We start from the raw sequence: 15,007 nt of genomic DNA on the forward strand, positions 1-15,007 counted from the left end.
CTTATGTGACTTTGCCACACTTGGGAGCCAAAGTGCAAGGGGTGTTGCCAGTCCAATGCTCTGCAACCCTCCCCATGCTTATCCTTTCCATACTGATGCATGGTGGAAACGAGAAGTGCAGGGAGGCTTCAAAGAGCAGCACTGGGAGAGAGACATAGTTTCTATTGAATGTAAACTGCTCCCCCCCCCCTGAACAAGGCATGCTTCTACTGTCCATAAGCTGATGGGCAGTTGGGAGCATGCCTTGCTCCAGCAAAGGAACAACCAGGAGTCCACTTTGCTACTTACTGTTTCTTTGAAGCCCTTCCCTTACCTGCCCCACAGCTGATGTCATGCATGACATCAAGTGTAGGGCAGGTGGTTGTGGCTTCCTCACAGTAATCTAGTGGGCCAAATGGGGAGAATTGGCAGGCCAAGTCCGGCCAACAGTCCAGAAGTTCTCCACCTGTTTTACAGTAACAACAAGAGATGAAAAAAATTACATATGTACTATTTAAAATGTGTTAAATTTCACTTGATACTGCCTTCTGATCACAAAATAGGAGTGATAAGGTGCAGAATTGGGCAAACAGAGCACACATAGAATCAGAGAGTTGGCAGGGACCTCAAAGGTCCAGTCCAACCTTTGTTGATGTAGGAAATTCACTATACAGCTTCCCTGATAAGTGGCCATCCAGCCTCCACTTAAAAACCTCTAAGGAAAAGAGTCTGTTCCACTGCTGAATAGCTTCTGCCATCAACACATTTTTCTTTATAGTTTAAAACCTTTTTAAAAAAGATTTGAACCCATTGGTTCAGCTCATACGGTATGGAGCAACAGAAAACAAATTTGCTCCGTCACCAGTATTTCAGCCTTTCAAACATGGAGAGAGGATAAAAAGGTTATTCGTGAGCATTTCTCAATACACTGATATTTTTAACATTATTAACTCTTCAGATGACCTGGATTATTTCATGCAGAGGCAACACAAATATGGGTCAACCCAAGGCCACAGAGTGAGTATGAACTGGGAAAGTGCAGGAACTGAAGGCCCTTTTTCTTACTCTGGCACTCCATGTCTCCCATGTGGCTTCTCCCCTCATGGAATCCATCAATGGATATACCTTCTGCACAGGATCTTTTCTCAGGGTAAAAAGAGACTTTGGTCTGGCAGCAACTCACACTGGTTTTACCCAGATGAATTAACTCCCTTTCCTCTCTAACGTGACATGTCTTCCTTTATGTTGTATGACTGAGAACAAGGACTGTTCCTTATTTTTATTTTATTTTTATTTATTTATTTAACTAGATTTATATCCCACCCTTCCTCCCAGTAGGAGCCGAGTGCCCAGCAAATTTAGAATTAATAATATTATTACTACAAATAATACAAATTATTAATAATAATGTTACATCACAACCTAACTGAAAGATATTGGGGTGCTACCGATGTTTGACCGGACATCTGAAAGAACGGTTTACAGTAGAGGTTGATCCATTATGGTGAATGCCCCACTACCCTAAGTCTGTCCTCAGCCAGTCCCCACCTGCCTGCTTTCTTACTTATAACTAGGCCCAGGTGTGGCCTTGGCTGTTAGCTTCCTCCTCCTTAGTCTCAGTTATGTCTTTGTAGAACTCTGCGGGGAGTTAGAATTAGTTGGCTCCATCTGTCATTGGCTCTCACTTCACCTACCACTGGCCTCCCTGTCTTCTGCCCTACCAGTTCCAATGAGCACCTGCCACCACTGATGATTTATTTAAATAAGATTGAGGTGTGCCGTAAGTTTCCTTATGAATAAGGGCTTTACAAAGGAACACAATGAAAAAGACAAAAATAAATAAAGCATCAGCCCAAAAGAGTTAAAGGCTTTGAAACTGCTGTGACAGCACCATTACAATTAATTTCACTGGACACATCAGCACCATGTCTGTGACCAAATGTATTCAAGATATTCAGACCTGTTTCATCACAGCTTCATCTCCATTGACATCACTCAGTCATGATTCTTGTATTCTACCCCAAAAAGCTAAAAATTAATTTTGATTGGCAGCGTTCATGTAAATAGGACACTTACTGACAAAAAACAAACATTGCAAGACATTGATTCATTTCTGCTGATATGCAAAGTAGTCTGAGTTTATTTTAATTTAGTGCTTCATCTTCAACTAATTAGCAATTCTTGAGTAATATTGGACATCTGTACTATTTTCAATTCAGAGTTAGGCAATAAATCTACACAAAGAATAAAATCAGTTTGCGTAACACAAATGGCTAGCCTCAAATGGCTACTTTTTAATAACATTCTTTGAACTGTAGGATATGAACATTTAAGTGATAAAGAATTCTGTAAATTACAGATGAAGAACCTGTGGCTCTCCAAATGTTCTTGCATTCCAACTCCCATCAGTCCCAGTCATCATGGCCAATGGTCAAAGATGATGGGCACTGTAGTCCAGCAACATCTAGGGGACCACAGCTTCCCCACCTCTGTTGTACAACTTAACTAAAAATGAATAGAATTTACTAACAAATTTACCAGTATTACCAGTTCAAAGTCTAGGGTTGAATCTAACTCAGTCACTGAGTGAGCAGAAGAACTTCCACTCATACAATAACTTCCACTCCCTTTCCTCCCCCGTGCACCCTCTGCATGTACTCCATATCTGCTGTGGAGGGCCAGACCCCCCCCCCCCAAGCTGATCTGGATGTGTATACTTTGGGGATGGCTTAATTGGATACAACCCAATGTCTTCCAATTTTTACTTTATTATCACACAGAAACAAACTAAATTCTGTAGACAATGGAATACTCACAGTGTTCATGGCACTGTGCCAAGAGATGTAGATCATCTATATGATAGTAATCATATCCAGACGTACCCAGCACTTCAAAAGGCAAATATCCTATAATTGGTGGTGCTCTGTATTAGGGTAAAATACAAATAATTTTATTAAACAATTAAAAATAACATTAGCAGTGTTCATCCCTTCCCCTCCTCTCTGCCCGCTCAAATAAGACTGGAAGTTTTATTCTCTCTCTCTCTCTCTCTCTCCCTCTCTCTCTCAAACAACCAATACACAGGCAACAGACTAATTGGGACTACTGCATACTACTAGATCTCAGCAGAGACGGGAAACCTCTTGCAAAAAATGCACCAGAACAAGTGCTTAAAATAAATGGAGGAAAGCAGAAGGAAAGAACAAAAGGTTGAAGTAAATCAGGAAGGTTTACACAAATTCACTCTGCAAAGCAATAGGTCTGATTAATTCATAACTGTGCAAAGTATGATGACACACCTCCAAATATGCTTCACAGCAAAAGGAAAAAAGCTCCTGCAGATTTTTTTTTTAATCACTGGTTTAGGATAATTGAGATGCAAGACAGTGCCATGTAGCAATATAAATTTTCAAGCGCTGCTACAGTGGCTTGGAAAAAATGTTGCAAGGACTTTTTAAACATCAATGTCCATTAAAGCAAGTTGCCTCTTCATAATTGTAAGTAGTAACCGGGGGAAGGGTACCAGAGATAAGCAATGAAACTGAGTATTTTCACCATTTCTATCACAGATGTGTGGACAAAGAGAACAGAAGCATGGAGACTAGATGATAGTATTTTTATTATGTTTTTTTCCTGCTCTGCATTTTGTTGTTTGTTGTGTTTATTTAAATATATATTTTTGGGGAGATCCAACACAACCATCTGGAACATATTTTGGGGCATGCAGAAGGCTGAAGGGTGCAGAACAGAAACCCAAAGGCCATTGTGCAAGCCAGCAGACATCAGTGGATGTCATCCATTGTATTATTTTCATAGTTTTGAACACCTAGAATCTTCTGATGAAGGGCAATTAAGTAATTTTAAATAAATAAAATAATCAGTACCAAATTGTCACACAGAACATGAAATATATTCTTCTCTTTTTACCAACCTGTGATCTAGAAATAAAATTTTCCATTCCAAACTATGTCTTGAAGTGAATTCCTCTAAAGGTTCTTCAGCTATGCACATTTCCTGTATTAGAATAAAATTCTCTTAGTGACAGCAGCACCTTTATCTCAATTTCGTCAGTTTTTTGTTAAATGTAAATGAACAGCATGTGAAAGTAATAAAACAGAAGATCAAATATATCCATATATTATATCCATATATTAAATAGCTGTATATCACATTCTATCATGTTTGTTCATTTTAACATGTGCTGGACTTATTATTCTGCACCTGGATGATAAAACAACAGTTAACCACCTATGCAAAAGGGTTAAATGCTGTGTTTTCATTCTGTATACACCACTTAATTCTTTTAGAAAATTATACAGCTATTGATGATGCATTTTATTACTGAACACGTTACATATGCTAGATGGACACTGATGAGGACCACCTCCTTCTGTTGAGTGAAGTGCACTCCAGCTGAAATTAAAATAGCTTATTTAAAACAGATTGTTGTCATTATGTTGAGAGGCTCTAGACCTGGTAAGCTTTTGGCAAATATTTAGAAAGAGACTGAACATGATAATTGCCATGGTATGCACTCCTAGACATTACAGCGGCAGCAGAGATTACTCTCCACTAGGAGGCTTGCTCTTCAATTTGTGTAATATGTGCACTGGCCCATTTATTCCACTAAAAAAAATCTCAGATTATTTTTGCAGACATGAGATGACAACCACATTTCATTCCTATTTCTGTATACAGATTCAGATGTTTTGTCTGGGATTAAAGTTCAGCTGACATGTGTGGGAGCCTATCTCAAAGAGATATTTCTAACAATTTATTCCTTTTTTATAATGTTCATTCTGCCATTGCATCGTGGAACTCAAAAGCAGTGCACATGGGATTCCTAAATAGTCTCCCATCAAGGCACTGACCTGACTCTCATCTATTTTAGCTCAACATGATTACACTATGTGCCCTTGGGCTATGTCCTGGTCAGAGTTATAATGACTTGTGAAAGTGTCTGCAGCAGCAACTTGAAAAATTACCTGCATTATTTACCTTGCAGAGCTTCCAGATGCACACTGCTGCTTTCAGTATTGATTTACTTCCACAAATATTCAACACCATATATATGGTCATTACATCTTCCCAAATCTTCTAAAGGTACCATGCATGCTTGTTGTATGCAAGCCATTGTTTTGAGTGAAGCCCCCACATCTACAGGCTGCACCTATCCCTTTGTCTTGTACATGTCCATAAGAGGGAAGATACTGACTGGTCGAACTGATATTACTATGAAGACTTAACAGACTCTAAGACATACACACTTGCCTTTAAAAACTGAGGTGTTGCCAGTCGAACAGTAGCAACAAAGCAGACTTGTTTTCCTAGTGGTGTTCTGTAACCCCTTGGAACAGCACCATCAAAGCCACTACAAGTGGATATAGGCACTGGATAAGAAAATTACAAGACAAAGAGTTGTGCCTTTTAGTGTATTTGCTCCCACTATTTCATACATATGAAATGTGCCAATACTAGATATCACTCAGAGATATGCCTGAACATACTGTTAAGGTTTTTGTACGAGTACATGTATGTATATTTTTAAAATATGAAATAGCTGCATAAAAAAACAAATTTACAACTTGGGGCACAGCTAAACATGTTACTCCTGTCTTCAAATATGGCTCATTGCTGAACAGCAGTAAAGCAGAGGGGCAGCAGAAGGATGTCAAGGGAGCAGAAGCAGGTGGGAGGAGGTGCTGAACCCCTCAAGCAGCTGAAGTGGGCTGCAGGGGTTGGAGACGGAATGGAAGTAGCAGGCAGAGATAGAGATCAGTACTCCCCTTAAATCCATTGTTTTTCCATTTGAAAATCTCTCCTAGCTTTTCAGATGTTGAGCACGGCCCATGATTGAATGAAGACAAATGTGCCACCATGATGTCTCAATTCCACTCTTGGAGGAGATGATTGCACTGATTGTGATAAAATTAGTGCCACTTCTTAACTTGCCTTCTAAAAGCTGCTTTCTGGGGGAGGGGAAAAGGTTACTCTTTTGTCATGCAATTTCACTCATTACAGCGATGTTCCTGTCAATGAGAATGCTAACTTACAATCCTATAACCAGTTATCTGGGAGTAAAATGTAAATGTACTGCCTTCAAGATGATTCCGTCTTATGGTGACCCTATGAATAGTGTTTTCATGAGGCTGAGAGCCAGTGACTGGCCCAAGGTCACCCAGTGAGCTTCATGGCTATGTGGGGATTCGAACCCTGGTCTCCCAGGTGACAGTCCAACACCTTAATCACTACACCACCATAAGTCAACGGGACTTATTTTTGAGTAGGAGTTTTGCACTGCAGAGCTCCAATTCTAGACATACCTACCTGGGAGTAAAGTCACATCCACACCATACATTTAAAGCACATTTAAAGTACATAACTTCCCCTAAAGAATCCTGGGAATTGTAGTTTGTTAAGGGTGCTTGGAACTGTAGTTCTGTGAGGGGTAAACTATGATTCCTGGAATTTTGGGGGGGGAAACCATGTGCTCTAAATGTATGGTGTGGATGTGATACATTGAAGTCAATGGGACTTACACCTGAGTAGAAGTGTATTGTATAGCCACAAGAGTGACTGTATAGCCAGCATGGATTTGTCACATTCCACCAACTGAAAATACCCCCATGCCATTCTGCGGCTTCCCATAAGCTCATTTCAAAATAAAATCTTACAAATTTATAGTCCTGAACTCAGAAATGCTTGCTTAACAACCCTCTAAGTTTTCACAGCAATACACAAAACACCAGAGCTCGGAAGAGTTCCTTTTTTGAACTACAACTCCCATCAGCCCCAGCCAGCATGGCCACTGGATTGGGCTGATGGGAGTTGTAGTTCAAAAAAGGAACTTTTCCAAGCTCTGCAAAACACTCAGAGAGAATCCAGAGTTTAAAATCTGAAACATCAGTAAAATAATCCAGACCCTGTTGAACTTTTTTGTCTCATAATTTGTTGAAATTAATTAAAGATCAGCCATGTTCACAAGTACATGTAATCCATTACTGACCTTGCCCCACACTCTGACCTTCATCGTCTGCAATTTAAAAGTTAAAAAAATTCATGGCATATTTTAAATTAATTTAAGAAAATTAACATTGGAGTCTATGATAGGGAAGGCATGTTCATCAAGAATCAACTGTCAGTGTTCTAAAAGCCAGACTAACAGCTGTTTGGCTTGGTTAATCAGGTGGCCATATGCATGCCAGACATTTATTCCACTTTAAACACTCATAGCTTTCCCCCAAAAATCCTGGGAAGGGTAGTTTGTAAAGGGTGCAGAATTGTTAGGAGACTTCTATTCCTCCAACAGAGCTCCAGTGGCCAGAGTAGTTTAACAGTCAGCCCCTCTCCCCAGAGAATTCTGGTGATTGTAGCTCTGGGGGGGGAATAGGCTGTATAGAGCTAAAGTATACAGCTACCACTCACCATATGCTCAGAGACACGTTACCAAATTCTTCCAAGCTATACAGGAAGTAGATTGGACTGTGAAAGACCAACCCAAATTGTGTTTGTAGTTTTACAAATTTGTAGGGCAGTACAATATCTCGGGGGGGGGTCAGATCTCTTGCTCCTGATACATTCACTATAGCTGCCCAATTTCCCCACCTTTTAAAGTTTGATAGAAATATCTCTTGGCTATATGTACATTCTTAAACCGCAAGGGTTTTTTTTGCCTGTTAGTGAATATAGAACTGGAATATTGCTTTCATAAAGGAGAGTGTTAAAGCAAATGATTATCAATTATTTATTTCCCCTAAATAATTGTTTAATAAAAATGTTACATATAGGAAACAATCATTAGGAAAAGGTGACACTTTCAGCACTTTCATACTGCAGAATATAATACAGATTTTTGTGGTCTATTCTTTTCAGACTGAGAGGCCTTTTCCCTTACATGCTACATTTCTATGTGCAAGGATATTTTCCCCCTACAGGCGAAAACTGAAACATGCGAACTGCAATCTACAGTCTGAACTGTACACTTCAGGAAAGAGTACACCATGAGTTTCTGCTGCATATATTGGCAGTAAGCCCTAAACCAAAAGGTGATGTTAAAACCCTAGAGAATATAATTTAAAAAAATTATATTCCACTTGCTTTCTAATTGAATTCAGCACCTGCTTTACAGAATTATAGTACCAGTTTATTATCTAACATACATTCATAAGAAAATAGGCACAATCCAGAGACAAATAGACAAAAAGGTCTCTAATGCAGAAATGCATTTGCATTAAAATGCAGATATATGTGTTTGCCCCTGCATCACCATTGTACCTATTTTCACATGCACATCACAAAGCTGTTTTGCACATGGAACATTTATGTAATGCACAAGGGAATTTCCCAGTTGGAAGTTCTAATAAGATGGTTCTTTTACATCAATAAATTCAGACTCATTTGAAACGAAGAAAAGTGGTTTGTTCTGCCAATATTGTTAATTATATGGTTTGAGATCAACAAGTTATGTGGACCAATAAAATTTTGCAGGTTGTGAAATTATGAGTTCTGGGAAGCACAGTGTGAATTTTTTATTTTTTATTTATGAATATAACCATTTGCATCAATACCAGCAATGTTTGAAACACTACACCCTAGGGAAAAAAATCAGGCAAACAGCTGAATAAAAATCCAAGTAGTAGTAAGTTGGAGGTAATTTTAAAAAGTGATTTCTTTTATTATTATATTGCAAATCAGCCTTTTAGTGCATATTAGAAATATAAAGTTGTTTTCCAATAAGAAAATTCTACTGTAAGAACACACAATATTGGGGAAAAGTGAAATGCAATTCTTCTCTTTAATTCTATAAATACCAGAGTAAGGCTAAAAATATGGAAAGTCAAGGAATACTGGTAGGATTTTCTCAGTTACAAATCAGCAAGATGACAGAGTAACTGACCCTTTGATTTACTCCCAAATGTTTTAGCAGCTATTCTCCCCTTGATTTTGTGTATAACTCCAAAATATGTTTAAAAGCTTTAAAACACAATACTGCACTCTCTACCACACAACTAAAGTATAACTAATTTAAGTGAAGCAATTCTGCAGATTTAAATCTTTATGGATTCAAGTTTCAGCTAAATCGAAGCTTATTCATAACTGCTTGTTTCCTCAGTTGCTCCTCACATTAAGTGGAGAGACAATTTCCACCAACTCTTCCCTCCATCTGGAGTTTCCTACACCATGTCCCGGCATCATTCCCAACAGTCTCTCAACCCCCAGGACCAGATTTTTGTTGGTGGAAGGGCCTGCACAGACGGTAGGTGAAGGAGAGAAAGCCCTGTTCTGTGGATGTGAATTCAATAAGGAGATCAGGAATGATGAACAGTCTTTCCTGAAAAACAGCTTCTTTTCCATGAAATCTTACCTGCCAATGTGCAGCTACGAGGGAGTTTTACAGATGTTCTAGATTGCACGCTCAGTTCACGCGGGGAAGAGGCTAGGTCCAAGAGGCCTGGCTAGTGCTCCACTGAGGCATGCTCTAGGCTGCTGAGTGTGCTTCATAGAGAATGCTCCAAAACAGGGCCGTCACAAGACATTTTTCTGCCTGAGGCAAAGAACAAGATGCTCCCCTCTGCATTCCATGTGCAGATGCCAACTGGACTGGCAGCTAAATCTTACTTCAACACTGGCTATGAGGCAGTGTCCTGCACCATACCTGAGGGTAGCAGGCTACCTTTGAGAGTGCAGGGTGGGCCCACATGGCACACCATCTGGATCTGCTGCCTGAGGCAATCACTTCATTCTGCCTAATGGTAGGTCTGGCTCTGCTCCAGCAATTTCTGCAGTGTAGCAGGAAGCAGAAGGCAGAAAGCCTGGAAATGACAGGTATATTTCAACCATAGTTTATTGCAAAGCCTGGAAATGGCTGGTATATTTCAACCATAGTTTATTGCAAAGCTGGCATAACAACACTGAAAATTACCTGAAATCATTATGAATTGGTTCTGGTTTCACTACTTACAGGACGTTTGCCTTTAGTTAATCGTACATTGCTTGCTCATTACTTGTATTTTCTTTTTTCATGCTGTCTGCTTACCTCAAGATTTTTCTGAAGTAGCTGGGATGTCCCAGACCACATATGAGTGTCTATAACCTTTATTTGCTATCTTCATTGCTATGATTCTGCACCTTTTTGAGGGGAAACTTCCTACTGGTGTGGAAATCATATATCAAAGAGATGGAAAGCTTTTTAATCTCAGTAGGCTGAAAGCAAAAAGTAAGGTAATGTCAACCTCTGTCGTAGAACTTCAATACGCCAATGATAAGGTAGTCTCTGCACATTCAGAGAAAGATCTTCAAACTATCCTAAATGTCTTTTCAGAAGCATATGAAAAACTAGTCCCTCTGTTGCACCATAAATCCAGCTTAATGGTGTGACGCTGGAGAATGCTGATCACTTCCCCTATCTTGGCAGCCATCTCTCTGTAAAAGCTGACATCGATGCTGAAATTCAACATCGTCTGAGCTTTGCGAGTGCTGCATTCTCCTGAATGAAGCATAGAGTGTTCAAGGATCTGGATATTTGCAGTGAGACCAAAAAAGCTTATTTACAAAGACATTGTACTACCGACCTTATTGTATGGCTGTGAAACATGGACCATTTATAAACGCCACTCCCAACTTCTTGAAAGATTCCACCAATGCTGCCTCCAGAAAATTCTGCAAATTACTTGGGAACATGGACTAATGTTAGCGTTTTGGAAGAAGCAAAGACTACCAGTGTTGAAACAATGATCCTTCAACATCAACTTTGCTGGACTGGCCATGTTGTTCAAATGCCTGATCGCTGTCTTCCAAAGCAGCTACTTTACTTCCAACTTAAGGATGGAAAACAGAATATCGGTGGACAGCAAAAGAGGTTTAAAGATGTTCTTAAAGCGAATCTAAAAAAATGTAACATGAACATTGAAAACTGGGAAGTCTTGGCCCATGAACGTCCCAAATGGAGGTTAGCTATTATCAAAGGTGCCGTAGACTTCGAAGAAGCATGAATACAGGGTGAACAGGACAAATGAGTTAAGCGGAAGGCATGTCAAGCAAATCCTCATCACAACCATCTTCCATCTGGAAACCTATTTCCTCACTGTGGGAGGCTGTGTGGATCCAGAATTGGCCTCCACAGTCACTTACGGGCCCACTGTTAAAGACCTTATTATTTATTTACTTATTTATTTATTGCACTTGTATACCGCCCCATAGCTGAAGCTCTCTGGGCGGTTTACAGCAACCAAAAACATTAAAACAAATATACAATTTAAAACACATATTTTAAAAACAATTTAAAACACAATTAAAAAAATTAAAACAATATAAAACAATTTAAAACACATGCTGAAATGCCTGGGAGAAGAGGAAGACAATCTTGCTCGGCCACGAGCGATTGCCAGTGATGAATGAATGAATGCACATGTTCCTCTTGGGTCACATGTTTTTACTAAGGGCTCACTACTACAGCTGGATTAGAGCCATCATCTTTTGTTTTGTCAGAGACAAAAAGAAAAAAAATGTGTGAAGATGAGCAAAAGGGGCAAGCTCATCCTGATAGTACCATGCCCTATTGGGTTTTAATCCAGTATCTCTATAGCTTTAGCTTCTTACCGCTATTCAAATATAACAATATTTATATAACAATATAACAATTTATATAACAGTATAACAATACATAAGTAAAGAGTGAGAAATAACCATGAACTATCTCATGAGGAAGTTTTGCAATGTTAATCTAATTTCCAGTTAAGAGTTCTTTCACAGGATGGGGTTTTTCATTTATTGGGTAAAATATAATTGACCCAAACAAAGGGTAAAATTCTTCATGGTGGAACTGAAATGCATTGACTGACTGAAGAGCTTAAACCACTCCTAATGTAATGCAGTAAATGAACTTAATTGGTTAGTTCATTGTGCCTTTCTGCAGATCTCTAAAGACTGCCAAACATCATTCTAGACTAGGGATGGGGAAGCTCCAGCCCGTGGGCCAAACCTGGCCAACAGACCTCCCATTTGGCCTGTGAGGCTGTTTTGGGGAAGTCACATCCACCCATCCTACACCTGACATCATACATGACATCAGGTGTAGGACAATTGATGGTGGGGCTTCAAAGGAACTATCAGGAGCAAAGTGGGATCTCAATAGTTCCTTTTCTGAAGCAAGGCATGCTCCTAGCTGCCCATCAGCTGATGTCAGAGGTGGAATGGGGAAGCACAGGGACAAAAGCCTTTTGCAAGTCTCCCCAAGGTTCTTCTTTCCAAATCCAATGTCAGAGGTGGAAAGGGGAAGCAAGGGGCAGCTTTAAAGAACAGAAACCACTTCCCCCTCCTTGAGCAAGGTGTGTTCCTACCGCCCATCAGCTGATAGATGGTTGGGATCATGCCTTGCTCCAGCAAAGGAACAACTGGGAGCCCATTTTAAGCTTCTGATTGTTTCTTTGAAACCCCTCCCTTAACTGACTTCATGTATGAATCACATATAGAGTGGGTGGACATGGCTTCCCCCCCAAAAAGCTTGGTGGATGAAATGGGAAGGCCTGTTAGACCAAATTTGGCCCAACTTGTTCCCACCCGTGGTCTAGAGTGATGTTTGGCATCAGGAATGGAAAGGAGAAGTGCAGGAAGACTCCCAAAGGGCAAGGATTTTGACAGTTGGCAAAACAATTCATCTGCCAATCATGTGGTGCCATAATGTCATGCGATTGACAGGTGGGTAGCCCACCTACCTGTCAAAGTTGGCCTGCAGGATGGGGTCAGGTAAAGATCCCCCCACCCCGGAGCCAAAAAAGTTTGTTGCAGCCGTTCTAGATTTTGTGCTAAAATTCCTTTTCAGTGACATATCTCACATAAAAGAGTAAATTTGAGGATTGGAAGAAAAGAGTTGCTGTAGGGGAGACAGATATGCTATTATTGCTGCCCTGGTCTCCTACTGGGAGGAAGGGCGGGATATAAATCTAAAAAATAAAATAAATAATATTGCCTGATTTCTTTTAAAAATCTGGCTAGTTGTGCATTCCAGCTTAAGATAAGGGTAGTGAAGAATTTCCAGATAATTAAAAAGAAAATCTCGCAATAAAAATAAAATGGCTGAGCATTGCTGTGGATCAGCAGTGGCCAACATGGTGCCCTCCAGATGTTGTTGGATTTTAGTTCCCATCATCCCTGACCACCGGCCAACCTGACTGGGGCTGATGGGAGATGGAGCCCAGCAACATCTGGAGAGCACCATGCTAATAATCAGGTTTGTTGCTGTTTACTACATGAAAATAAATAATTGGGCAAATGCTCCTGCACAGCAACTATATGTGTGGGAACACGCAGCACCAACTTTTAAAACAACAACAACAACAAAAAAATGGTCCAGTCACAGGATGGGGAAGTTGTGTTGCTCACCATTAATTATAAAACAGGAAATAAGAAATGCCTATGACACCTGCACAATCATATTCCACATCACAGTAGCAATTAACATGCTATGTGGCAGAACTACTGCTTTACTAGATACAAAATATTGTGACTGTGTACTAGAGAAATGTTATATACTTTCAACAGAGGCACATCTTCAAGGGATGATGAATATATGGATCTTGCACAACTCATCATAAAACATTTATTTTTATTACACAGGTAAATGGATCATGTGAGAAATGCACTAGGTTTGCTTAGATCTACAGCCTTACAGTCAAGTCATAACCATGTTTACTCATAAGTAAGTTCCACCTAGTTAAATGCTTAGTATTGTGGTCTGAGCAACCGTTGACGTCATTTTGTCTGAAACTGTTCTGTTAATGTCACAAAAATCAAACAATGCCAAAAACCTTAACTCCAAACTCTGGATGTTAAAAAGTCTACTGTCTTAATATAATCAATTTTTTTACATATGTTTAGTCATTGGTTATATTTATAGAACAGCTGAGACTTACCATGACTGTAAGACAGAAAGCTCCCTACAAATTTTATATATTCGTATGTTGGAAATTCCTTTGGGTTCAGACTTCCTCTCAGAAGATGACAGCAAAATTCCAAATCATCATCAGCTGGAGTTTAAAAAAACATGTGCCCAAAAAATAAGACAAAATAAATATTATTTTCAAATTAACCAAACTGAGATTCCTATAATCAGGCAAACAGAAACCCCCCCAATGAATTCAACAATGCTGCCTGTGGCCACAAAAGTCCAGTTTGCTGGATGAATATTTGCATAATTCTAGGCTGTTCAGAACTATAAATAGTATTTCTCATGCGCACTTAAAGCTAAGGATTAATTTAACTCTTAATCCCATTTTTCAGTACCATTCTACAATAAAGATTATGTAATTTCTGCATGTAACTGAAAGCAATACAAAGCAAAAATCAACTTGTCATCTCTTTTCCTTGTCATGCCTAGCAACATTATTCTTTATTTTAAAAAATATTAAAAATATTAACTTAAAACAGTTTCTTAGGGGGATAGTTGTACTAGTATATTGCAGTGAAAAAGAACAGGGTCTTGTGGCACCAAGATAACAATGCATCTGATGAAGTGGACTGTAGGCTATGAAAGCCATAATATATTTGTTAGTCTTTAAGATGCTACAAGACTCTTTGTTGTTTACAATTAAAACAAGTTAACCATAGATTATGCATCTGCTTAACTAAGAATCCCTGATCCTTCTTTCATACCTGCCCTTTTGATATAACATAATTCAAAGTGTGATTTTAAAACCAATTTTAAAAATTTCTACAAATTCTCATTTGTAAGAAATAAGCATGTACGTCATTAGTGCACAAAGCCCTATACAGCTTGGGACCAGGATCCCTGAAAAATTGTCCTACCCCTTATACAGGGCCAGCGCCAGGCATGACTGGGCCCTTGGATACCATCCCCCCCCATACAGGCAGTACGGGGCTAATAAGCCCACCTCTGCACCCCACCTACCTCTTGTTGTGTAAATTTGTATAGATATTAGCAGAGATTGTCAACGGTCTGAGATGCGTGTGTGCCAGTGTGTGCGTTTATCTAAGTGGCAGGCTTTACCCTGCATTTAGATCACTGAGATTT

General features: G+C 39.5%; 2 protein-coding genes across 4 annotated transcripts in view; both read right to left on the reverse strand.

Annotated features, from left to right (window-relative positions):
- The window catches only part of RPL31 (ribosomal protein L31), a 277,352-nt gene that overhangs the window by 50,216 nt on the left and 212,129 nt on the right, over nt 1-15,007 (reverse strand). The window lies entirely within an intron of this gene.
- Nucleotides 1-15,007, reverse strand: part of NPAS2 (neuronal PAS domain protein 2) — a 109,673-nt gene that overhangs the window by 41,843 nt on the left and 52,823 nt on the right. For both annotated transcript variants that reach the window (XM_061626847.1, XM_061626846.1), the window contains exons 7-10: nt 13,890-14,003; nt 5,251-5,369; nt 3,911-3,993; nt 2,796-2,902 (exon numbers count right to left, since the gene is read on the reverse strand). In XM_061626847.1, the coding sequence (XP_061482831.1) occupies nt 2,796-2,902; nt 3,911-3,993; nt 5,251-5,369; nt 13,890-14,003 (423 nt within the window). The remainder of the gene's footprint in view (nt 1-2,795; nt 2,903-3,910; nt 3,994-5,250; nt 5,370-13,889; nt 14,004-15,007) is intronic.

This window comes from Rhineura floridana, chromosome 5 (assembly GCF_030035675.1).
Source record: "Rhineura floridana isolate rRhiFlo1 chromosome 5, rRhiFlo1.hap2, whole genome shotgun sequence".
In the NCBI taxonomy this organism is placed as follows: Eukaryota; Metazoa; Chordata; class Lepidosauria; order Squamata; family Rhineuridae; genus Rhineura; species Rhineura floridana.